The sequence below is a fragment of the Prenolepis imparis genome, unplaced genomic scaffold, assembly GCF_030444845.1.
Source record: "Prenolepis imparis isolate NDT839.2.m4 unplaced genomic scaffold, iyPreImpa1.0 SCAF_13, whole genome shotgun sequence".
NCBI classification, from domain to species: domain Eukaryota; kingdom Metazoa; phylum Arthropoda; class Insecta; order Hymenoptera; family Formicidae; genus Prenolepis; species Prenolepis imparis.
Genome location: NW_028141171.1, coordinates 2,961,453 through 2,987,592, shown reverse-complemented (window position 1 = coordinate 2,987,592; position 26,140 = coordinate 2,961,453). Strand labels below are relative to the sequence as shown.

At 32.8% G+C, this 26,140-nt stretch overlaps 4 protein-coding genes across 5 annotated transcripts; 2 read left to right on the top strand and 2 right to left on the bottom strand.

Moving 5' to 3' along the window:
- Positions 1-2,202: 2,202 nt before the first annotated feature.
- On the top strand, positions 2,203-6,301 carry Chpf (Chondroitin polymerizing factor). Of its 2 annotated transcripts, none has more exons than XM_083052834.1 (7): positions 2,203-2,445; positions 2,524-3,363; positions 3,453-3,760; positions 3,886-4,476; positions 4,789-5,064; positions 5,509-5,692; positions 5,807-6,301. In XM_083052834.1, the coding sequence occupies exons 2-7, from the start codon at positions 2,715-2,717 to the stop codon at positions 6,103-6,105; spliced, it is 2,307 nt and encodes a 768-aa protein (XP_082908960.1). In that variant the 5' UTR covers positions 2,203-2,445; positions 2,524-2,714; the 3' UTR covers positions 6,106-6,301. The 2 variants fall into 2 exon arrangements, with proteins under 2 accessions (XP_082908960.1, XP_082908961.1); XM_083052835.1 differs by having other exon boundaries at positions 2,203-2,449.
- Positions 6,302-6,762: 461 nt separating this feature from the next.
- Eaf (ELL-associated factor) lies at positions 6,763-9,302 on the bottom strand. Its single transcript, XM_083052837.1, has 5 exons — positions 8,992-9,302; positions 8,585-8,816; positions 8,312-8,512; positions 7,693-7,958; positions 6,763-6,999 (listed from the first exon to the last, which is right to left on the bottom strand). The coding sequence occupies exons 1-5, from the start codon at positions 9,098-9,100 to the stop codon at positions 6,899-6,901; spliced, it is 909 nt and encodes a 302-aa protein (XP_082908963.1). The 5' UTR covers positions 9,101-9,302; the 3' UTR covers positions 6,763-6,898.
- Positions 9,303-11,908: 2,606 nt separating this feature from the next.
- Positions 11,909-18,363, top strand: LOC145944444 (lipase maturation factor 2). Its single transcript, XM_083052764.1, has 10 exons — positions 11,909-12,264; positions 12,648-12,831; positions 12,995-13,096; positions 13,540-13,733; positions 13,807-13,985; positions 14,077-14,326; positions 14,404-14,609; positions 14,731-14,983; positions 15,115-15,331; positions 17,415-18,363. The coding sequence occupies exons 1-10, from the start codon at positions 12,171-12,173 to the stop codon at positions 17,686-17,688; spliced, it is 1,953 nt and encodes a 650-aa protein (XP_082908890.1). The 5' UTR covers positions 11,909-12,170; the 3' UTR covers positions 17,689-18,363.
- A 356-nt stretch (positions 18,364-18,719) lies between these two features.
- On the bottom strand, positions 18,720-22,617 carry Pbp95 (proximal sequence element A Pbp95). Its single transcript, XM_083052763.1, has 2 exons — positions 22,166-22,617; positions 18,720-22,099 (listed from the first exon to the last, which is right to left on the bottom strand). The coding sequence occupies exon 2, from the start codon at positions 22,050-22,052 to the stop codon at positions 19,359-19,361; it is 2,694 nt and encodes an 897-aa protein (XP_082908889.1). The 5' UTR covers positions 22,053-22,099; positions 22,166-22,617; the 3' UTR covers positions 18,720-19,358.
- Positions 22,618-26,140: the final 3,523 nt, after the last annotated feature.

Genomic DNA, 26,140 nt, shown 5'->3' with positions numbered 1-26,140 from the left:
GAAGTCCTCGTGTTTTCGTGGATAAAGTATCCTCCTCCTTCTTGTCGACATCCTCATCAACATCATTATTCTCGAAGACATTTCGATAACGCGCGATGTTTGAATCCTTGGCACGTTTCTTCCTTCTTCGGAGATTTTGTTTGATTCGTTCCAACTTACCATTTCTAATTTTGTGGTTTCGCGATAAGCCGTCAAATCGATTGATTAACGATTGTCCCCTACGCTTATTTGTCTCTCGGGTCACTTTATCATCGATAAGTACCTCATCTCGTATCGCTTCATTTTTCTGTCTGAGGATATGCTTTACGCCGTTTCCTAAAAATGTTTAAAGAGGGAAAAACTGGGAGAAGACGATATATATAATTTGCTAGAAAATAAAACTACTTATATTATATAATCACTAAAACCTTCACACTTAGGATGAAGAAATCTTTCGAGAAGAATTTAGTATACAATCCGAATTACCTGACGTTGTCCTGGTGGTCTCACCACCGTTTGCGATCCTTGCCACATAAATCGCAATGTAAAATACGACAAGAGGAACGATTCGCATAGCGTCATATCACAGGCATTCTTAGAGGCGATCGTATGCTCGCGATTCGTGCGTATCGTGACCGTTATTTTGCATATATTTTCCATCGAGCATTATACAATGGAAGGTACTGTCATAAAAAAGCAGTGCTTGTAGCGCTTCTTGCATCGATATGAAGTCCCCATAACAATCCGCAAAGCGATGATAAATGTGAGCGATATATGTCGATAACTGACGAACGTTTTATACTCACATTTATATACAGGGTGTTAAAAAATTAGACCGACAAACTTTAAAGGGAAAAAAAGACTTCAAAATAAACATTTTTTGTTAATACTAATTTTCTCTGATGTTTAGTAATGGAGGAATCTTTCAGCATTTACTGTAAAAAGAGTAAATCACTTTTATGTATTTATTCCTTTTTTTTTTTGTTAAAGATTAAAATACAATTTAATTTTTCTACTTATATGTTTGTTTATTGTTTAAGTCACAAACTACTATTTCATACCATGTAATATTAAAACTAGAAACGTTGTAAACAAAAATAATATTAACAAAAAATATTTATTTTGATATCTTCTATTTCCCTTCAAAATTTATCAGTCTAATTTTTTAACACCCTGTATATATATTCACTTACAGGGTATTTTATTTCATGTAATTTATAACTAGCAGCTATACATATTTTTTCTTAAAAACTATGTGTTCTTTTTCAACCAATTGATTTCTCTCATTATTTTGTGCATAAAAGTATATAGAAATAAAATCATCAAAAAAAATATTTTATGAGATACATTTCATATTTGTATAAAATTATGTAAGATCATCGAAAAATGAATATTTCAAATAAATTATGTTAAATATAAAATTATGTTAAAATACAAATTATTTCGTAAACTATTTACCTTTTGGCCATCTTATAACTTTTTATGTTAAATATTATGAGGAATCGATTTAAAAAAAGAAATAGAGTAATTTCATTTTTTTTAAAACTAGCTATGTTAATCCTCAAATGATTTTGAAAAATGACCTTATAGTTAAAATTCAAGATTATATTCCTCTCGAAACTTTTTAACTTTTATATGAAGTATTTTTTGTCGTTACAGCCATATAGTTTTAAAGATATTCAACTATATATCAATTAAAATAAAATATCTAATACATGTATATAAATACAGATATAAAACGCAAGGAATTGCATATAGTTGCAACACGCTTTCGCAAGTTATTTTATCTTGATTGCCATTTTGATATATAATAATATATATATATATTATATATGTGTATATATATAATATATAATATTATATATATATAGTTTTCCAGTATATTTATATGATTATTTAATTATATAATGGCAATAAAAATAACTCTTGCGAAAGGGCCTGCAACTATATGCAACTCTTTACGCATAAATATACAGAATTGCATAACTTTAGGCGCACTTTTGCGATTTTGTACAAATACTAACGATAATTGTTGAAAAAAATATTCATATATATGTAAACCTATATAGAAAGAATGGTTTGTTTAGATTTTATATAATTTTATTGAAAATTCTTTGCGATTGTCACTGAAAAAGATTAAAAAACACTTTAATATACTTCATTCTATGCACAAATTAGTGTTGAAGGACACGTGTGCAACTCGACGCACGTGCCGCGTATGTGTGCGTGTGTGTGTGTGATATGTCAAATGAATGACAGATGTGTTGCGCGGATGAAACGTATATGTTCTCTATTATATAATTAATAGAATCTCTCGTATTTATTGTATCAAATCGATGAATATAATACACACGATTATGATTTGATAATTGTGATAGGATTAAGCCAGAAGAATGTACAGGGAGTTCAAATATCGAATCTCATCGGAAAATTAAGGTTAACATGGAATTTGGTGAACAGACAAAAGTTGGTAATATATTATATATATGACAATTTTGTATTATTTATTTTATATTATTTATTTAATATATTATTTATTTACAGGTATTGTCGAACTTGATAATGTTACGCTTTTTAGTATATAATATAAATATTTTCATATCTTACGCATTTCCGGACCATGTTTGAGGATAAGAATAAAAAACTGTCTCCTTTGCAAAAAAATATCAAAAATATAATTTAAAGACGACAAGGGATAAAATTGAGAAGAGCAAAAATTGTTTAAACTCATCAGAATGAAGCCACTGTTCAAAGTTTTGTATTCGCTTTGTTGGAGCAATGCTTACTTGATAATGGGTATATGCATGGGCCTAAGTTTCAGTCTGCTGTTGATACCAATCGATGTTGACAGACAGCGTGATGCAGCAGAGTCCTTTGATCATTTTGCAAATACTTTGGACGACATAGATCCCTATGAACCAAGAATAAATACCGACAGTAAGCCACAATTGGTGCAGAAAGCAAAGAAAATGTTTGTACGTCCAAGATACTATTCAACGGAGCTTGGAATCAGAGAGAAATTATTCGTGGGAATCATAACAAGTCGAGAGCATCTTCACAGTAGAGATGTAGTGTTGAACAAAACGATCGCTCATATCGTAGACAAAATTCGTTATTTCATCTCCATACCAGAAGGGACCAAACCGAATGTTTCCTTCCCCGGAATAGTGGGATTCACGGATACGAGAAGCATCTTGAAACCCTTCCACGCTATGAAATACATCATTGATAACTATTTAGAGAGCTATGATTATTATTTCTTAATCAGAGATGTGAGTTATGTAAATGCGAGAGGTCTGATGGAATTTGTGAATAAAATCAGTGTCAGCCAAAATGTTCACATAGGTGCTCAAAGCTCAGAAATTGATACCTATTGTTCCTTAGGTAAAAGACATACATATTTCTAATCCTATATATATATTATGCATGTGAATAATATATTGATTGATAATTCAAATAAAAATTATTTTCAGAATCCGGTATCCTCTTGAGCAATTCTGTTATACAAGAGATCAAAAATAATCTAGACTGGTGCGTCAAGAACGCGTATTCAGATTCAGACGATATAAATGTCGGTCGTTGCATTCTCCACTCTACTTCTATACCCTGTAGCAACCGAGTACAAGGACAAAACTTTACATTTACACGATTGAAACCGACATTTAATTTTGAGAAGGATTTCGCTCGATTGACCGATCAAACAGACTTCCAAAATTCGTTATCCATATATCCCATCTATGATTATATGCTGATTTATAAACTGAATATGTACTTTGCTGCGGTAAGTTTTCTCTGAAATAGGTATACAGTATAAATAATACAAGGCGAAATTTAAAAAAAAAAGTTTATTTATATATGATCTTTGTATTAAAAAATATTTTTTTAAGACCTGTGTGTTGTTTTCAGATAAATTCCATCAGAGTTCACAGATCGATCACTGATATACGCAAAGTGATATCTGCGACTGCACATTTAGGACCGGCAAATCAACGTAATGTATCCTGGCCCATTGGAAATCAACCTGGAAATAGACCCCTGGGACGTTTCGATGTCTTGCGTTGGTCGTATTTCAACGAATCTCACGTTTTCTTCGAAACCGACTTCGTTAATATTCAGGAACTAAAGAGCGACGTGAAATCTGATATAGACTACGTGATAAACGCGGTTACGAACAATATTGTAAACAAGTATGATGGCAAACTTAGCTTCAAAAAGTTGCTGAATGGTTATCAAAAATTTGATGCGTCCAGAGGAATGGATTACATACTCGATCTAGCTTTTAACGAAGTAGCCACAGGCAGGGAAGTAAGGAAGAGAATCGAGGTTTGCAAACCGTTGGGAAAAGTAGAAATCATACCCGTGCCGTATGTGACTGAGAACACAAGAATTAATATAATTATTACTATCGATTTAAACAAAAAGCAGGATGCGTTAAGTTTTATAGAATATTACGCGCAAGATTGTATGGAAAAAAAGTACAAGACCTTTCTCATGATGGTCAGTTCAAGTAGAACTTTTTTTTTAATAATATGAACTATGAATAATATATTATAAATATATTATAAATGTGTTATGAAATAATAGATAATATAATATATTAACATTTATAATATATAATATAAATATATAATATATTAATATAATATATAATTATATATATTATAATATATAATTATATAAAATTATATATAATTATATAATATAATATATAATTTTATATTAATTATATAATATATATATTATTTTATTTACATTTTATTTTATTTAATATTTTAAATTTTATTTATACACAATATTTTATTTTTGTAGGTTCTCTTGTATAATTTTGATTCACCATCGAAAGGCAGAAACGATGTCTTTTACGAAGTAAAAAAAAGCATATTAATGCTGAACGAAAAGTATAAAAAGGATCAATCAAAAATTACTTGGCTCTCCATACGATTGCCAATCAACGTAACTTCCATAGATTTAAATCCAATGTTGAGGATTGCCGTGACCGATTTATGCGCGAAAAAATTCTCTTCGGAGAGTCTGATTCTTCTCATGGAAACAGGAACGAAATTGAAAGTAGATTATTTAAACAGAGTGAGTATAATGAAGTGATATATTGCGGATTATTATTTTGTATATAATTAACTTATTATTAATATAATTGATATTAATATATTAATATTATAGTATAAATATTAATATATTAATTGTATTATATTAATATATTAATAAATTTATATATTAATATATACACTTTACATATATTATTATATAAATATTATTATATATTTTATATATATTATATATATATATATTTAATTAATTAATTAATATAATAATATATTAATTAACTCATTATTAATATAATTAAAATAATTAATACTAATATATTAATATGAAATATACTAATATGGATGATATTCATACGAACCTGATAGACACAAGAATTAATTAATAATTATAATTAATATATTAATATTAATTATAATTGTTTTATTGTATTAATTATAATTATTAATTAATTCTTGTGTCTATCAGATTCGTATGAATACCATCAGTCGCTATCAAATATTTAGCCCAATCCCGTTCATCGAATTCCATCCTGATATAATTTACACGGACGAAGTGGCTCGCGATGAGGTGGATGTCAATAGCAATTACGGAAAATACGATGAACACAATTACAACAATATCGCATTTTACATCAAAGATTACAACGCAAGTACGAAGCGCATATATATCTTCATCAATTTGCTTCCACAAGTCACGAGTTCTATTGTATGATTAAAATCGAATTAATTATTAATTAATTAATAATTTTTTATTAATGTTTCAGTGCGGCAAACAGTCGAGACGAGCATTCCATTAGCACGATCCGATAAGGACCTGGCTACTCTACTGAAACTTTCCAAGAACAGTCCCGTAACATCTCTATTTGAAATGTATGTGTCCTTCAGCGACATGCATGTATTTCGCGCGATAGAACCGACGTTGAAGATAAAATACAAGGATGTTAATTGCGACGACGCTTCCAACGATAGTATTCACAAGAATTGCCTTAAACTAAGGAACAATCACTTGGGTAGACGTAGTCAATTAGCTAGACTGATATTAGATTATCAGAATCAAGCGTAAGAAAGCATAGAAATCGCGATATATGTATTCTTTACAAAGAGAACAACTATTTATTATCATTTATATATTTTATATATTTCCTATATTAAACGCTTTATATTTTCACATAAAACCAAGAGAGAAAATAGAGATATATTCGCGTAAATACCTATAAACCAGGACAAAAGTGTTCGCTACAATAGTTAGGTATATTTTTCACACAGATTTATACATAAAAATAAAATTAACAATTACATAAATATTTTATTAATTTATATATATTTTTTTATTCGAAATAAATATTCGTAATTAATACAATGTTAGTTTAATGTATCTTGTAAACATTAGATCTTACAGTTTTACGCTTTAGAACTGTAAAAAAATAATTGCACCTTTTGCAAGTTATGATACATGTATAAAATTTTTTTAATTGTTCATAACGCTATTATATAAATTATATAAATTTGTTATAGAAATTATGTAAATTTTTTTGTATATATTTTACCAATTCTTATTAGTAGACACAAATGGTGTTTTAATGGGGGGGGGGGATTATTTTATATCAAAGAAATATTCACAATTTCTCTTGCTTCTATATTATAATATTATATTACAAATAATAATATTATAATATATTTAATATAATATTTTCTATATTATATAATTATATATAATTGCAATAAGAAATCTGAAGATTTTATCATAATTGATAAAATTATTGTTATATTATTAACAAAGATACTGTTAAACGCAAATAATAAGTTTAATTTACTGTTTAAACAATTTAATTCTGTATTCTATCGACAAATCACCATTAATCGGATTCGGATTCTGATTCCGATAACTGTAGATCATCATTTAAGAGATTATTTGACATAAACAATGTAGGTGAGGCTGTTGTACCATTTAAATAACCTGGAAAATATATAAATATATTTTTTAAATATATCTTTAAATGTAGAGAGAGTTTTATCAGATAGATAAACTTTCAATAAACTCTTAATTATAAAAAAATAGCATTAGGAAAAATTTTCTTTTTTGTTATGTTATATATACAGGGTATTTCAGACCACCCGTAACACCCATTTAAAAACTACAGAAATGGTTATTTTTTAAAAATAAAAAACATTTTTTCTATAAATCGGGTGCGCTCTATCGAATGGTGATATTTTCAACTTTCGGTTCCGACCGGAAATAGGCGATTCAGACCGGAAGTGACTTTTTTTAAATGGAACATGGTATTTTTTATTACAGATTCGGATTTTATGCGAAAAAACATGAAACTTTTGTACCAAACATTTTTGTGAAAAATGTCATTTATGTCCTTCAAATGTCCTTCAAGTGCCAACACTCATTTTGATCATTGTTTGGTACAAAAGTTACATGTTTTTTCGCATAAAATTCGAATCTGTAATAAAAAATACCATGTTCCATTTTAAAAAAGTCACTTCCGGTCTGAATCGCCTATTTCCGGTCGGAACCGAAAGTTGAAAATATCACCATTCGATAGAGCGCACCCGATTTATAGAAAAAATGTTTTTTATTTTTAAAAAATAACCATTTTTCTAGTTTTTAATGGGTGATCTGAGGCACCCCGTATATAATTACCATTAGTCGCTGTTGGCACTGGAATATTCTCCGTTTCATAATCGCTGCTGGAACTATCAGAACTTGAACTACTTGAACTGGAATCACTTTCTAAGGTAGTCGATTTTGTATTTGGTATTTGAATTGGCGGAGAAACAGTTATAATTGGTGTAGAGGAAGGTACAGGTACCATTGGCGTAGATAGCGCAAAATCATCATTGTCAGAACCAATCATCGGCAAGCTGGCCAAGGTTGATTGTCCGTTTGATGGTCGCACAGGTGACAAACTAAAAAAAATTATAATTATATACAATAATCCTACTTTCTTAAATCTTGTATATGAAGAGGTAAGAACAATAATATCACACGAAAAAACTTAAATATCAACTAGTAACCAAATGGAATAGTAACCAAATTGGATATAATTGAAAATATGCCTTGATCTAATCTATTTTCAAAGAATACTTGACTAATTGATCAATTTGCTTACTGTTTAAATTCTTTTATCCAATATCCCTGATTTAATACAGAAAAAATATATACAATAAAATATTTATACTTTGAATCTAAAATATATCAATCTAAAAATAGTAAAAATATATTTTCGCATAATGATTTAACTTGTATATCTAAAACATACTTATTAATAGATATACTGGATGGACTTCTTTTATCATATGGTGATGCCTGTTGCGGACTCTGTTTGGGATGCAATTGAAGCAGCGGTTCCTTCTTTTTTCCACTGATAACTTTGGTTCTGCCATGTGCCCTGCCATACGTAGGACTTCTTTTGACCTCGACAGGTACAGAGTTACCATTACCATGTCGTTTAGGCTCCGCTCTGCAAAGATACATCGAAACTTAGGAAAATCTCAATAACAGACACAATGTAATGAGGATACAACAAACGTACCGTGTCTTTTTAACTTGAATATTTGCAGTTAGCTTCTCCAATGTAATCTCTCCAGTATTCTTGTCGATTATTAAAACATATTCCTTATTATAAGGTCTTTGAGAACCTTTGAACACAGTTTGAGGGACACCAGCACCATCTAAATGCGGAACTGTGACTGTTATTGTGTTGTCTGAGCCCACATCGACTTTGGCCACTTTGGAATTTTCAACGCTCGCAGGCTTAAAGTCATCTAAAAAAAATTATAATTAATTCGATATTTTCTGAAAATATATTTTTCCTTCTGTTAGAGAAAATTCCTCATACCTTAGTTCATACACATATATTGTTGCGACGTTGACAAGACAATATGACAATGACTCATTTAAAAAAATATATTATTATACTTAATAAATTATTATACTTACATTTCAGGGTATGAAACTTGGAACTGTTGCTTGTGAAGCTGGGACCAAGTTTGAGTTCGCGGACTTCGGGACCTAATCCAAGTCGTTCGACCATGCTAATACCTTGCATTGTGTAATTTTTCCTTTGATTTTAAAAAATTAATCCTGTCCTGGATATTAAAACGTGTTTTGCTTCTTTTTCGTTCCCCTGTTGAAAGTTACTTGACTTTCTTTGACAAGTAATTGATAAATGCGAAATAAATATGTAAAGTGTAAACGATAACGTTAATTCACAGATGTGAATTCCAACACCATCTTGCTTTTCCCAGGAAGTGACGTCGACGGAAATGCAAGTCACGTGACGGTAATGAAAATTGGCGCCTAATTTAAAAAAATTTTTCTTCTTTTCTCTCCTTTAGATCCAAATTTTATAATTCCTTAAAATATTAGATAAAATTTATCAATTAATTAATCATAAATAATGCGTGTTATTAATTTATATTTATGATTGCAGTCGATTTTTCTATTGGTTCCCAAAAATATTAGAGAAACTATAAGACTATCAGACAAAAATTTATTAATTAATTAATCATAAATAATATATTATTCATTTATTTTTACATTTATGATTGTAGATGCATTTTTTCTTTGACAGTTAATTAAGGCCAATGTCCACGATGCTAGAAGTCGGTCCAAGTTCTCGAAGACCGAAAAGTTTGTAGCCAATTAATTTGCGGCTTTTATGGAAAAACGGCAATTTTATTGACTGCAAACTTCTCAGTCCGAGAACTTGGACCGAATTAGGGATGGGCGATGTATAAAAAAAAAATCGATGCTAAGTTAATCGATGTTTGAATATATCGATGTTGATTAATCGATTTTTCACAAAAAGTATCGATAAATCGATTATTAAAAAAAAAAACAAAGCATTTTTATATTGTAAAAATAGTTAAGATATTTTTATAGAGGAATAACGCAAATTAATGAATATAATTAATTTTATTTACTCTTTCGTTAAGAAATGAGCACAGCGCAGTTAATTACTAAAGGACCTACTATTACATTTGTCGTACGATAAACTTTTTAAGCGTATTGATTGGCTGCAGTATAGAAAATTTCCAAAGTCTATATTTTGTAACCAATCAATGAGCTTAAAAAATTTGTCATACAACAAATGTAATCCTAGCCTGCGAAGCACAATGTGAGTTATGTAGTAAATTCTGCAGGTACAAAAAAACTTTTTATTAAATAGAAAATAAATAAAAAAAACATTGCGCGGCGATATTTTACATAAATAATCGAACATTGATGTATCGGATGAGAAAAACATCGAGTAGATTAATCGATTATTAAAAAAAAAAACTATCGACCATTTCGATTAATCGGCAAACATCGCCCATCCCTAGACCGAATTCTAGCATCGTGGACATTGGCCTTTAATGGGACATTAGGAGAAATGTATCAGCGGAATCGCGATGATGAAGCCTCTTGCACAATGCCAGGCAACAGGCAATAGGAACAGGAAATAAAAAATATCCACCAATAAGAGCAGAGAATAGATATTATTCCCTGCTTTTGTTGGTGGATATTTTCTATTTCCTCTGTTCCTATTGCCTGTTGCCTGGCATTGTGCAAGGGGCTTAATACTGAAAAACAACACATACAATAATAAAAAAAAAATAACCTTGTACTTGTCGACAGAAAAGTAAAATGGAAGCACAGGATATTCTATATTAGCATTTGTAGATTGTGGATCTTATTTAGGAATAGATCTTAGGCTGGTGTTCATAGTCCGATCTTATATTTAAGATTGCCTTAAGTCCGAACTTGAGATGCCACGCAGCCATTTGATTGGTTGAATGGGATCTTAAGTCAACCTCTGACCAGACTTATGCTGGGTCCACAATAGGTGATTTAAGTCCTAAGCCTTAAGAAATTGACCAATCACAGTCGAGTTTTCTCTTCATACTTGACTGCGATTGATCAATTTCTTAAGGCTTAGGGCTTAAATCACCTATTGTGGACCCAGCGTTAAGATAATCTTAAATATAAGATTGGACTATGAATACCGGCCTTACGCTGGGTCCACAATAGGTGATTTAAGTCCTAAGGGTGCCGTCACATGGGGCGTAACTTGCGTAAGCGTAACCAGCGGATCGCCAATCACCGAGTTATTCCGATAGAGCTCGACGAAGGGCTCTATCGGAATAACTCGGTGATTGGCGATCCGCTGGTTACGCTTACGCAAGTTACGCCCCATGTGACGGCACCCTAAGCCTTAAGAAATTGACCAATCACAGTCGAGTTTTCTCCTCATACTTGACTGCGATTGATCAATTTCTTAAGACTTAGGGCTTAAATCAGCTATTGTGGACCCAGCATTATTCTGCATTTCAAAAGCAAATTATTCAGAAACGAATGCTTAAATTAATTACATATAATAAAAAAGACGTGATAAAGAGAGAAAGAGAAATAAACATCGATATTGGGTACGACCCAATTTTCTCAGAAGAAATAAGATTAAAAAGCCCCTCGCACAAAATGCCAAATGCCAGGCAACAGGCAATAGGAACAGGAAATAGAAAATATCCACCAATAAGAGCAGGGAATAGATATTATTCCTTGCTTTTATTGGTGGATATTTTCTATTTCCTGTTCCTATTGCCTGTTGCCTGGCATTGTGCGAGGGGCTTAATGCAGGGAGCAAGCGACAATCTGGTTCGTGAAATGGAATAATAGAATGTATGAAAAGCCAATATTGAGGTTATCCGCAAATATTACTTCATTCCGCGAATTTACAGCGGTAAAATTAAAGCGGAACGACGTGAAAAGAGCGGAATGGCTGTGATTGGTGATTGGTCGCGCTGGTTCCGTGCGTTCCGTTCCGCTATGGATTTCCGCTCAATGGAACGTCGGCCTTTAGGTCAAAAAGGCAGTTTGACAAATTCCGGCAATCTCACTCCCTCGCTCTGTTTACATATATATATATACACACATTTCCGTGTACCGCTATATATATACATAACATATATGTATATGTATCGCAAGTACGTCGAAAATCGCCGAGAGTCGACGTGTACTTATATGTGTGCGCATCGCGTTTGTCGCCGGTAGTTAGTAGTTAGTCGCGCGTTATCGCGATAATAAATATCTAACTTTCTAACATAAAACGGAATCCGCGTTCGTAGCCGACGCCGATTATGGCGCAAGTACGCTACACCCGTAATTTATTCCTACGTGGAATCTGCATTATATACCTGTTCGCATTCCTCAGCTTTTACATACAGATCCCGGGTAGGTATTTTATCTATATAAAACGTCCTCAAAGTATTCGACTCTGCTCGTTTATTTTCCGACGAAATTTTTTTTTCTTATTTTTCGCAAACTAATTCAAGAAATGTATGTTTGATATTTACCACGTAAAAAAAAATATATATAAATAAAATTAAAATTATAAATAGAATTTTTTGTTTATTTATATAGTAATTAATAATTACATTTCTTCTTCATCAAATGGCAATTTTTTTATTCTAGATTGTAAATCAATCAATTTTAAATTATATATATATATATATATATAAATTTCATCGCAGAATGTGTATGCAAATCTATTTTTTTAGTCGAGACAATATTATAAAATAATATAAAACGTTATTAATTAACAATATAAAATTTAGGATTGTATGGTGATAATGGAATCTTACCAGCCAGAGCACAGGTGGATCTCAAAGCACGTGCAACATTATTTAATAAACTGAAGCAGAAGCCAACATTCTTATGGTTCGCACCGTATCTAGGTTTAAACGTAGAATACATGCTGGATGTATTATCTCTCCTTGGAACTATTCTCTCTTTTGCAGGGTATGTTATGTTAAAAAAATTACAAGATTAAAACATTGAAAAATACTTTTTTCGCTATATAGAATATAGTATAAGATATAATATAATTTATAGATTTAATTATATTAAAGTTATATACATAGTAGAGAGACTCATTAATGCTTAAAATTATATTTGATTGCAGATTTATCTCGCAAAGATTTTGCATTGCACCGATATTTGCAGGACTATGGGCCTTGTATTATTCTTTATATCAGATTGGTCAAACATTTATGTGGTTTCAATGGTGAGTTTTGTAATGTTTTAACTAAATAATGTAATATTTTCTACTATTGCATAGAATTGTTTGGTTTCTAATACCGCAAACTAATATTTGTTCTCAAATATGTGTTTTATTATGCTATTGATTTATTTTCAATATTTTACATGTATGAAATTATTTAAATTTAGACTTATATAGAATAATCACTAATACACACTTATCTCTCAATGAGAAAGATTATATTAATATCGATTCAATGAATATTACCAATTGTAATAATTCTAGATAATTAAATTAAACTTTATACATTTGAAATCTCTATCTTTTTTATAAATTATTTAAAAAATAGGTATAATGTAAAATATAGTGTTTATATATTTTATAATATTTACATATAATTTATTCATTTAACTATGAATAGTTGCTTAATAATTTAATATGTGTTGTTCTTTTTTTAATTCATACAGGGATATTTTATTATTGGAGGTTGGATTTCTATGTATACTTGTAGCACCATTTTGGTATCCTCAGCGTGGAAAACCAAGCACTCCGAGCGACACTGTGACATTCTGGACTGTGCGCTGGCTACTCTTCCGTTTAATGTTTGCTAGCGGAGTGGTAAAACTTACCTCAGATTGTCCATTGTGGTGGAAATTAGATGGTAAGATAATTTTCATAAATTCCATTGTGTAAGAATAATGTTATGCGTTATATATTTGCTATGTTTTTTGCAGCTCTAAATATCCACTTTGAATCTCAATGTATACCTACTCCTCTGGCATGGTACGTACATCACCTGCCAGTTTGGTTCCTTCGACTAAGCACTGTTGCTACAAACGTTATCGAGCTTGTTATACCATTCTTATTTTTCTTCCTGATTAGAAAAGTGAGAATAGTAGCATTTTATTTACAGGTACATAATTTACATTACATGTATAATAAGTTGGAACATCTGCAGACTTGTAGATCATTATTATTATTATGATATTTCTTTAATATTCTAGGTATTGTTGCAAATCTGTATAATTGCCACAGGAAACTACAATTTCTTCAACTTCCTAACGATTTGTCTATGCATTTCCTTACTGGACGATCAATTTTTCTACAAACGAAAATCTAAGAACGATAAGTCCCGTATTATAAATTATCTCACGACGTTAATAACCATATTGGTTTATGGAAAAGTTATATACGGAACGTATATTTATTATAATCTTAGAATAACAGACAACAGGACCATTCAGTCTGATATTGGTATTTATTTTATCGACAATTAAACAATTTAATCTAGTGTGCACCTAATTGATCATAATTGTTTTTTTTTTTTCTAGCATTCACAAAAGAACAATTTGATTATGCTTTATCTCGAATAGTATCGGTTTCTATATTCATTGGTTTAGCATCTCTTGGATTAACAGCAGTGGACTCGATAGCTAATTCTGTCATGACTGCAAAAGGAATACGTAATAAAGTGACAACAACGATAGTTACACTTTTCTACACCATAGCGGTGTGTTTGATTTTTGTTATAAGCCTTGTAAGTATAACAAGTGGTTCTCTGATTTACTTACTATTTCGAATTTTACTATTTCGAAATTTACTAAACTTTCAACAAAACAATACATAATATGCAATATATAAGGCATAAATGTTTGCAGGTACCATATTCCACTTTGCATCCTTCTACAATTCTGTCGACAAATTCGACGATGTCCGTTCAATTAAAACAGATGCACGCAAAGGTGGATCATCTTCATTTAGTAAACAGCTACGGCTTATTTCGTCGTATGACAGGAGCCGAAGGTAGACCGGAAGTTATAATAGAAGGGAGTGATAGTAACGAAGGACCTTGGAAGGAATACGAGTTCTTATACAAACCAGGAAACGTTAACAACTCGTTGCCATTCGTTGGTAGGATGTAATTCGATATATTTATTTCTTTATTCAATGTTTCGATATATAAAGTGCATTATTTTGGGAAGCTACTTCTTTAATAAACTCTCGTTGCTTAAAAAACAATGTAATGATTTGCTTTCTTGCAGCGCCTCATCAACCTCGTCTCGATTGGCAAATGTGGTTCGCCGCATTAGGTACATATCAACAGAATCCGTGGTTGATGTCACTAACTTATCGTTTACTGACTGGGCAGCCCGAGGTATTGGCTTTAATAAATACCGTCGAAAGTCCATTCCGAGACAGACCGCCGAAATATATCAGAGCTGGTCTCTATTATTATCATTATACACCATGGAGCCAAACGTAAGTGTAATTATATAAAATATATTTTGCAATATAAATATATACAGGGTGTCCCAAAAGTTCTGCAATAGTCAAATATCTCGAAAACAAAGGCTTTTGAAAGAAAAAAAAAAAAAAAAAAAAAAAAATCAAAAGTTGTAGGACTTTCAGTGGCGCATTAAATAGTAATGTTAGTGTGACTATAAATAGTATTGTTAAGTCCATGTAAAATTTACTTTGAAATTAAATGGAAACTCCTATTTTTGATTGCACATTCTTGTAGCTTATTTCGAGAGCTTTTCAATGCATTATAATAAAGTATTTTTTGATTCAGTGCTTTTTGAATTATAATGCTTGAAGTTTACAGTAAATGTATACAATTTGCAACATATTTTTTCTTAAAAACAATTATACGTTTTCTTTACACCAATTGATTGGTCTCATTATTCTGTGCATAAAAGTGTTAAGATAAGTATTAAGATAAGATTACCGAAAACTGAATGTTTTACAAGATATTTTGTATTTTATGTCAAAAAATACTGTATCTTTCAAGCCTCATAACTCGAAAAATACTTAACGGAAAAGAACTTTATTATAGTGTTTTCAAAAGCTCTTAAGCTACATGAATATGTAATCAAAAATAGGGGTTTCCATTTAAAAATTTTAAACTGAATTTTATGCAGCCTTAGCAATGCTATTTATAGTCACACTATATATATATATATATATATATATATATATATATATTTATTACTACTTAATGCACCACTTAAAGCTCAATAACTTTTATTTAAGGGGATCCTAGTCGGATCCTAAAATTAGTTCTGTCGGTACGGCAGAACCAACTTTATTATTTTGGGATATCTTTTTATTGACTATACAGATCAATAAATCCTTTTCCACGATTAAAGTACTTATAAAAACGGACCGCGTTAGCTATAATTCCATATATAAATCATATAAAAATCAAAAATTACAGTTTTGTTATCGGCTTCTTTCATGTCAGCTCGTAACAATACTTATTTAATAAAAATAGTTCTGCAGTTTATCTGTGCATAAAATATAGTATACGCGATAGGGTTAACATGAAGAAATATTAGTAAACAATAAAAAGTGAGATTGCAAGTCTAATAAAAAAGTTAAATATTAAAAACATTTTCACGCACATGTGTGCATACGTGCATATGTTGGATATGTGTGGTGCTAACCTATCGTGTGTATATGTGTATACGTGTATATGTTTGGATATGTGTGGTGCTAACCTATCGGAGTTCGACCATCCGACTAGGATCCCCTTAAGGCTCCTGGCTCCTTGCCGACCATGTTGAAATAGTGACGTCAGAGGCGAGAAAACACACGCTAAAAATTTTTAGATGCCATTTCGAAATAAAAAAATATTTTGACGAAACAGCACTTCAGATGGCTTTAGCACACTCTTAAAATACGCCGAAAACTATCCTTTTCCCTTTATAATCAATCAACAGCTGTAAAATGTAATATTATGGAGCCCAGTCCGTCTGGTCTTTGCACATGCGCAGTCATTCCGCATGTCAAAGTCTGATATCTCGGTCATTTTACGGTTGTTGATTGACTGTCAAGGAAAAAGAATAGTTTTCGGCGCATTTTAAAAGTGTGCTAAAGCCATCTGAAATAGTGTTTAATCGAAATATCTTTTCATTAAAAAATGGCATCTAAAAATTTTCAGCGTGTGCTTTCTCGCCTCTGACGTCACAATCCAATATGGCCACGGTGACCACCCAGGAGTCTTAAAACATTTTTCTCAAAAAGCCTTTGTTTTCGAGATACTTAACTGTTGCAGGACTTTTGGGGGACCCTGTATAAATTATATTTTACAATATAAATAAATATATTTAAAAAATTTTTAATATATATATATATATATGTATATACACATATATATAGGGTGTCCGATAATGACGACAAGATCTCTCGTGGCCGATCATTTTTAATTATTTTCTCGTTAATTATTGGGAAGATCGCAAAACGTAGACTTTTCTATATTTCTATCGTGCAATCATTACCGGACACCTTGTATAATTTTAGTTGTAGACTAGAATATATAATTTTTTCGATAATTTTATAGAACTAATGCTTGGTGGACCAGAGAGAAAATGGGAGAATATTTTCCAACATTCAGCCGGGATAATCCACCGTTTATCGATTATATAAAAAAAATGAAGGTCATTCAAGATAAGCCGGATTTTAAAGTTGCAAATGAACCGCTTAAATTAATTCTGGACAACTTGAGATCTTTGGTCGGTAAGATAGAAGCGAGCTTATTTTTATGGGGCGTCTTTACAGCCGGATGTATAGTCATTGTAACAGGTTACAGCAGTTCAGTGTCAAAAAAGAAATAATTATTGAATGATAATCCTTATACAGAAAAATTTGACGCGTTACAAAACTAAAAGATATCGAGTTAACAAAATAGAGAATGCAAGGTAAAATATATATATATATATATATATATATATATATATATATATGTGTGTGTATCAACTAAATGAGGATTATGTACTTGCATACAGTGTAACTTAAAACACACGGATACTTTTTGCATGTAAAATATACATTTGCATCTCTTCTTTCCATCTAATAGATCTCTATCAGACAATATTAATCATTATATCGTGTATAATAATGTAATATCGTGTACAATGACTCGTATTCATTAAAAAAAATTAATATGTGCGTATTCATTAAAAAAAAATCTGCTCTAAAATATCTTAATAATATAAATATCTTAAAAGAGAAGAAAAAGAAAAAGATAGACGTATATAATTTCATATAAATCATCATTTTTGACATCTAATGAACGATGTGTTCAAAGTGCATTTTATTGTATCTCTTGTGTGTTTAAACTCGTCTAAAATAAACTATTTTATTATTTTGTATGATAAGTTTGTGATTATAAAAGTATGTAATATTCGATTCTAAATCAACTATATAGTTATTATTGCATCACTTATTATTATTCATTTGTCTAATTTTATAAAACGGTAGTATAACAGTGTTTATAATAATAAGATAAAAAAGAAATTACGTTTATTGTCATAAAAATAAAAAAACAAATTTATACTTATATATATGTACAATATATTTTCATATCTAGATTATTACTATCGCATTTTTTCTAACGTTTTTTTTATGAAAAAAAGAAAAAAGTTATCCACATACACATATCCTTTTCTTGACATATTAATTACTATACTATTTACACAGATTGTAAATAAGTTAATAAAACTATATTTAGTTAGTGGCCACTCTCTTATGGCCTTCCTAAAATACATAGCTGTAACTTTACATTCTGTAATTGTAGTAAAAAGTGACGTAAACTTTCATTATAGCTAATCATCACAGTTATGTAATACGAATAATTTTCAGAAGATTATATTTGTAATAAATAAAAATAAAAACTAAATTTTACATCAGTTTACTTTAATGCATAAAAAAACGAAAAAAGAAAATATACATTTGCGGGGAAATGAAAAATACTTCTTAAGGCTCCTAGTTCCTCGCCGACTATGTTGGAATTGTGACGTCAGAGATGAGAAAAATGCATATGCTAAAAATTCTTAGATGCCATTTCGATAAAACAGCACTTCAGATGGCTTTAGCATACTCTTAAAATACCTCGAAAACTATCCTTTTTCCTTTATAATCGAACAATAGCTGTAAAATGAGTGTAATATGAAGCTCAGTTCGTCTGGTCTTTGCACATGTGCAGTCATTCCGTATGACAAAGTCTGATATATGATTATTATTTTACAATTGTCGATTGACTATCAAGGGAAAAGAATAGTTTTCGAAGTATTTTAAAAGTGTGCTAAAGCCATCTGAAATAGTGTTTCATCGAAATATCTTTTCATTTAAAAATCTAAGAATTTTCAGCGCGTGCTTTCTCGCCTCTGACGTCACAATTTGATATGGTCGCGGAGGACTCAGGAGCCTTAAAAAGAAAAACTTTGTACTCAACTTTGCATCTCTGTATTAATTCAATTTGATGAATTCGAAAAATTATCAAATATTATTTTGCGATAATTTTATACCTTTTACAAACTATCTTGCGATTACGTACTATAGGAATTATATCCGCAGTTTCAATATCGGAATCAGAACTTTCGAATTTTCTCTTTCTCGAAATGGTTCTCCGATTCGGTGATTCCTTTCTCCTTGTTACAAATATATGCTCCGGTCCGCATAGTTCTAATATAGTGTTCGACAAACCTATGGGAAGTTTGAACAATTGCAGAAGACGAGCTTGAAGCAGTCGATATTCGGCGCTTTCTGTTTGTACAGGACGACAGTCAGTCGTTGTTCCTTCTTCTTGTTCTTCACTTTGGAGCAATAATTCGCAATCTTCAGATTCATGCTGATACTCGTACAACAATTTCCAAAGGAGCAAATTCTTGAGACCCAACAAAGTCGCCTGGTTCGGCATGATTATATCACCGAATACCTTCTCTTCCTCGCTAGTGTACTCGGTACTTACAAGTATTTGCGATTTATTCGCGCGTTTTTTGTACTTTTTCACATCCTTATTATTATGAGATTCTGACGAAGTTTCAGTCTTATCGAAAGACAGACTGCATTTTAATGATTTGTATAAATTCGCACGTTGCTGATCGCATTCGTGATAATCGCGTGTCAATAATTGACCAAATTTGTGAAATTGAATTTCTTCCTCGACGCTGACGAAAGAATGTATATCAGGAGTTATAGTGAATTCTATAGGCATGTCAACCAGGAATTTTTCATCGGTATTTATTAGCTGATCGCTCGTAGACTGATTATTACTACGCTTCGTCTTCTTCGCCCTCACGTATCCATCGAAAGGTAGAGGTGGTATGAAAGGATCTTCGCTGATCTTCTTGACACGACCAAACATCTGCATACTGACCTTCTCTATTCGTTCGTAATTATATTTCGTATCATTTCTCGCGCTTATGTATTCCTTCAGGGAGACCAAGAGTCGTTTCTCTCTTCTATTCAGATGCGTATGACTCAGAAAACTGTTTGAAAGCTCAAGATTGGCATTGAGCAGATTCAACGTATTGTACAATCTTCTGGTATCGTACATGACCTGCTTCGAATCATAAGACTTTTGACAATTGACAGGTTTCGAAGGAGGTAAACTGAGAACTTCATACAACCTCAGCTGAATATCGTCGATCTGTATAACGCGACGTTTTTTCTCGACGGGCGCATTTCTATTGTATTCCTTCAAGGAATCCTTGAATGATTTCCTACCCGTTGAAGGATTCTTTTTAGGCCTAGGTATATCCTCGAGAGAGACATTCTTTTTCAACTGCTTCTCTATCGCTTTAAACCGATGTCGCGCTTGCGTCCTCGACTTGTTGGCAAAATACGTGGCTATCTTAGACCAATCGTTATCGTGTTTCTGATGCAGTTCAAGCAGCCTCTTGTCGTCCTCGATCGTCCACATATTGTTGCCGTTCTTGGCTGTCATTATTGTATGATAACGTTCGTTGAGCTGTACCGAGGTCCGATACGGCATCACAATGTTAGAGATCTTGGCGAAATCCAGGCCGTATTTCTCCACAGCGTTCATGAGGGTTTTCGTTTCCACATAAGTGAACCTGCCCTTCCGCAGATGTGGCGCCTTCCGATAGATCCAACGGGTGTAAATCTGCTGCTTGGTTCTATGTCGCAGATGATTGGCGATATCTGTCCAGGGGATGTAATCTCCGATCCTCAGCCGATCGATGACATTAACGAGACACATGTCCTCCTCCTTAGTCCAAGCACGTCCCGAGGACGGCATCTTCTTGATGGTGTTGTACCTGATGAAGCACTGATAAGCGCTACGACTCGTTCCCAATAGCTGCGTGATGGTGTCCCAATCCTGATACTTACACTCCTTGGCGTATCTCAACAGTTTCCTGTCCTCCGCGGCTGTCCACTCGTCCTTGTTGAAGTCCGGATGCAGATAGATGTTCCACATGGCCTGGCACTCGCCCGGCGAATGCTTATCCTCGAAATCTGTCCTCGAAATCTTGTGCCAATCGAACTCCCTCTTGCCTACGGCTCCTACCATTTCCCTCAAATTTCTAGGCAACGTTAACGCGGTCCTCTTAGCTTGATCGTTCGTTATCTCCTTATTTAGGGGCTGAGCAAGCTGTTTATTAATGTCGTCGAATCCTTCAGACAGTACCGACTCGATAGCTTCGACATGTATGGCTCTCAAAAGCTTTTCCCTGTCTTCTCCCGACCAACGACTCGGCTTCCTAAGAGATGGCAAGAACAGCTCACCATGCGATTCCTTCAGCTTCGTGTCGTAGTTCTTGGGCGCCCTGAAGTGATTTTTATCCTTGAAGTACGGCATGCCGGCGTTGTTGACGGTTTTATATTTAGGAATACGTGAACTCGATCCTTCGCCAGAGCTCATCTTTTCGTCCAAGTCCTGTATTTTCCTTTCGCACTCTTGCAGCAGACATAGCAATTTTTTTTTGGCTATTATCAGGCCTGAGATCAACTGCGCGTTCATCTCATAGGCATTCAGAGACTCGAAGTCCTGATTCACATCGATGTAGCTGAGATATTCATCGTCACTCCTAAGGTCTATTGACGGAGTGCTGTTAGATGGTGAAGGATCATGAGCAAACTGTCGATTATTCGAATCGCTGGTTGTAGGCAGGGACAGGGCTTCCGTTAGTGCCTGAATGTCAGCCTGAATATCAGATTCGTCGGAATCGCTCATGATGTGAAAGGAGATTTCTTCCTGAATGAGTCTCGTGTCTCTGCGACCTACAAAATAGAACGAAATACAGTAACTAGAGTAAAGTTGATATAAACAAAGATAAATTTAGGTACCTGTAGCAATACGACTTGTCAATTCGAGTCAAAACAGCATTGTGGCATCTCGAGAGTTCTCTGGTATAAATGTATTTATACCAGATTGATTTAAACCTTAAGCGTTATAACGCCGCGTAATAAAATAACGTAACATCGGACAATCAACATTATCAACATCACTGTTAAATGAAATTATCGATTTCGTTCACGCATGTTTAGCAGACTAAACAATCAGAAATAGCGTGAAATCGGGAATCGCACGTTTTTTCTTCTTCTTCTTCTGATTTTTTAACATCGTTATCCATCTTTTTCTGCGATATTTATTTTTACTCTGCTCTTTTTTTTCTCCTTTTTTTAACGTAAAAATACACGTGTCGAAGGAACAAATTAAAACACGAAAATCGAAATATATCCCGCGCATATGCAATAGTGTACATACAGCATGTATGTATATTGTAGCAGACGCTATTTGTCAGTCGCGCATCGCTTAAAGGTGCCTTTTCATGCTGACGCTCGACGCTCATTTTTAGCGTCAGAAGACGTCACGTGACCAAAAATAAAGATACCAATTCGTCAATTTTGGTCACGTGACGTCTTTTGACGCTAAAAATGAGCGTCGAGCGTCAGCATGAAAAGGCACCTTAAGCTTTAAGAAAGTGACCAATCACGATCGAGTATTCTCATCGTACTTGACCGTGATTTGTCAATTTATTAAAGCTTAAGGGTGCCGTCACATGGGGCGTAACTTGCGTAAGCGTAACCAGCGGATCGCCAATCACCGAGTTATTCCGATAGAGCCCTTCGTCGAGCTCTATCGGAATAACTCGGTGATTGGCGATCCGCTGGTTACGCTTACGCAAGTTACGCCCCATGTGACGGCACCCTAAGGTTTAAATCACCTATTGTAGACCCAGGGTACTTTCCGATTCACGCAGAGGTGCGTTCAGATAGCTTACCCGAGTAACTCAGAGTGCATTCCCTTTCTTTCTACATTATTGAGAGAGAAGTGATATAGAAAGAGAGGGAATACACTTGGAGTTACTCGGGTAAGCTATCTGAACGCAGCCCATGATGCGCATGAAGTGACAGAAAATCTATAGTTTATGTCACGCATATTATACATTTTCTGTCATTTCATGCGCATCATGCATGAATCGGAAAATACCCCCAGCCTAAAGCCTAGTCTACAATGGCAGTAACACAGATTAATAGACAGATAGCCAAAGACCTGGGACTTGAGCTCCGTGAACTTGGCCTCCCAATTTTGACTTTTTGAGTTTTTTTTTTTTTTAATCGTTTGTAGGTGATTGTTAGATTAATTAAAACGTTTGTTAGATTAGCCTCGCGCTGCAAAATAAAAAATAAAATTGACCGTGAAGTTAGCCCCCGGTTTTTTATTTTGATCCTATTTAAGTTTTGCAGAGGCTCAATCGATGCGGAATCGTTTGTTAGTCACGAATATGCTAATTAGAACGTTTGTTAGGCCGGTATTCATAGTCCGTTCTCATTTCAAGACCGTCTTTAATAATGTCTTAAGGGGATCCTAGTCGGATGGTCGAACTCCGATAGGTTAGCACCACACATATCCAAACATATACACGTATACACATATACACACGATAGGTTAGCACCACACATATCCAACATATGCACGTATGCACACATGTGCGTGAAAATGTTTTTAATATTTAACTTTTTTATTAGACTTGCAATCTCACTTTTTATTGTTTACTAATATTTCTTCATGTTAACCCTATCGCGTATACTATATTTTATGCACAGATAAACTGCAGAACTATTTTTATTAAATAAGTATTGTTACGAGCTGACATGAAAGAAGCCGATAACAAAACTGTAATTTTTGATTTTTATATGATTTATATATGGAATTATAGCTAACGCGGTCCGTTTTTATAAGTACTTTAATCGTGGAAAAGGATTTATTGATCTGTATAATCAATAAAAAGATATCCCAAAATAATAAAGTTGGTTCTGCCGTACCGACAGAACTAACTTTAGGATCCGACTAGGATCCCCTTAAGATGCAAATACGGCTCTGTGATTGGCTAATCACATCTTAAGATTGTACTTAAGACAGTTTTAAATATAAGAACCGACTATGAATACCGGCCTAAGATCGTCGTTTCTTAAATAAAAGCAAAAAACGATATTTCGCGTGTCGCTAATCGCGCTGGTCTGCCGGAGCCATAACGCGTACCGCGTAACCAATCAGAATCGTTCCGCGTTTTCTATTACGGCTCTGATTGGTTACGCGGTACGCGTTATGGCTCCAGCAGACCAGCGCGATTAGCGACACGCGAAATATCGTTTTTTGCTTTTATTTAAGAAACGACGATCTAACAAACGTTCTAATTAGCATATTCGTGACCAACATACGATTCCGCATCAATTGAGCCTCTGCAAAACTTAAATAATCTAAATTAAAAGCCGAGGGCTAACTTCACGGTTATTTCCCTAGAAAATTATCAAATATCGTTTTCTGCTTTTATTTAAGAAACGACGATCTAACAAACGTTCTAATTAGCATATTCGTGACATTCCGCATCGATTGAGCCTCTGCAAAACTTAAATAGGATCAAAATAAAAAACCGGGGGCTAACTTCACGGTCAATTTTATTTTTTATTTTGCAGCGCGAGGCTAATCTAACAAACGTTTTAATTAATCTAACAATCACCTACAAACGACTTACAAACGATTAAAAAAAAAAAAAACTCAAAAAGTCAAAATTGGGGGGCCAAGTTCACGGAGCTTTCTAGATTGCACAGATGCTGTGTAGACAGCTGTGCATGACGTCATCAATATGGGTACAAGATGGCGAACAGGAGTCGTGGTGGGGAGTCATTGGCGCATCTCTGATTATAGGTCCAGAGAGAAACATGAGAGCGGCCACCGCGATTCAGCGGACGCGTGTACTAATGCGCCCCCTGAGAAAGTGTATATAAACTACATCGTTACGCTCGGTAAAAAGCGTGGTAAATGGTTCGAATCCGTGATATGGTTCATATCCGAACTACTCGGATAAGAACCGAGTTGAGAACTAAACAGATGAGTCAGACAAGGATCAACAATCCATCGCTCTGGCTTTGTCTCACCAACGATAAGCGTCTCGTGGACTCGTGCGGCGGCAGACGAGATTTCGCCTTTCGCGCGTAGCGTTCCACGTAATTCGAGGGCAAAATTTTATAACGTTAAACTTTGGGCAATATATAAAAAATTAAATATATTAAATATAAGGTGTAAAATCAGATTATAAGTTAAATAAAAATTATATCCAGTTTCCTGAGTACATTAAAAAAATTGTTTTCTGACAGTGCATATTAAAAAAAAAATTGTTGAATTAATTTTGTTGTACATGAATAAATATTCTAATTTGCATAAATAATAAAAAAAAAGTGCGAGTGACGGGAATCGAACCCGACTCACAATCAGTAACGTGATAACCACGGACTTAAGTGTACGTACTACGAGTCGGGTTCAATTCCCGTCACTCGCACTTTTTTTTATTATTTATGCAAATTAGAATATTTATTCGTCAAAACAAAATTAATTCAACAATTTTTTTAATTTGCACTATCAATAAAGCGTTTTATTATTTGTTTCATTTTATATTAAATATAACGTGTAAAATCAGGTTATAAGTTGAATGAAAATTATATCCAGTTTCCTGAGTAAATTAAAAAAATTGTTTTTTGAAAGCGCAAATTAAAAAAATTGTTGAATTTTTGTTTTACATGAATAAATATTCTAATTTGCATAAATAATAAAAAAAAAAGCTCTCGCACTTTTTTTAAATTATTTATGCAAATTAGAATATTTATTCATGTAAAACAAAATTAATTCAACAATTTTTTTTAATATCCACTTTCAAAAAACAATTTTTTTAATGTACTCAAAAAACTGGATATAATTTTTATTCAACTTATAATCTGATTTTACACCTTATATTTAATATATTTAATTTTTTATATATT

Coding starts and splice junctions, on each gene's coding strand:
- Chpf (XM_083052834.1), top strand. CDS start 2,715: ATGAAGCCACTGTTCAAAGTTTTGTATTCGCTTTGTTGGAGCAATGCT. Junction 4,477..4,788: donor ACAAGACCTTTCTCATGATG/GTCAGTTCAAGT, acceptor TTATTTTTGTAG/GTTCTCTTGTATAATTTTGA. Junction 5,065..5,508: donor AAGTAGATTATTTAAACAGA/GTGAGTATAATG, acceptor TGTGTCTATCAG/ATTCGTATGAATACCATCAG.
- Eaf (XM_083052837.1), bottom strand. CDS start 9,100: ATGCAAGGTATTAGCATGGTCGAACGACTTGGATTAGGTCCCGAAGTC. Junction 8,817..8,991: donor CAAGTTTCATACCCTGAAAT/GTAAGTATAATA, acceptor AATTTTTTTTAG/ATGACTTTAAGCCTGCGAGC. Junction 7,959..8,311: donor TCCAGTATATCTATTAATAA/GTATGTTTTAGA, acceptor AATTTTTTTTAG/TTTGTCACCTGTGCGACCAT.
- LOC145944444 (XM_083052764.1), top strand. CDS start 12,171: ATGGCGCAAGTACGCTACACCCGTAATTTATTCCTACGTGGAATCTGC. Junction 12,832..12,994: donor ACTATTCTCTCTTTTGCAGG/GTATGTTATGTT, acceptor ATTTGATTGCAG/ATTTATCTCGCAAAGATTTT. Junction 13,097..13,539: donor ACATTTATGTGGTTTCAATG/GTGAGTTTTGTA, acceptor TAATTCATACAG/GGATATTTTATTATTGGAGG.
- Pbp95 (XM_083052763.1), bottom strand. CDS start 22,052: ATGAGCGATTCCGACGAATCTGATATTCAGGCTGACATTCAGGCACTA.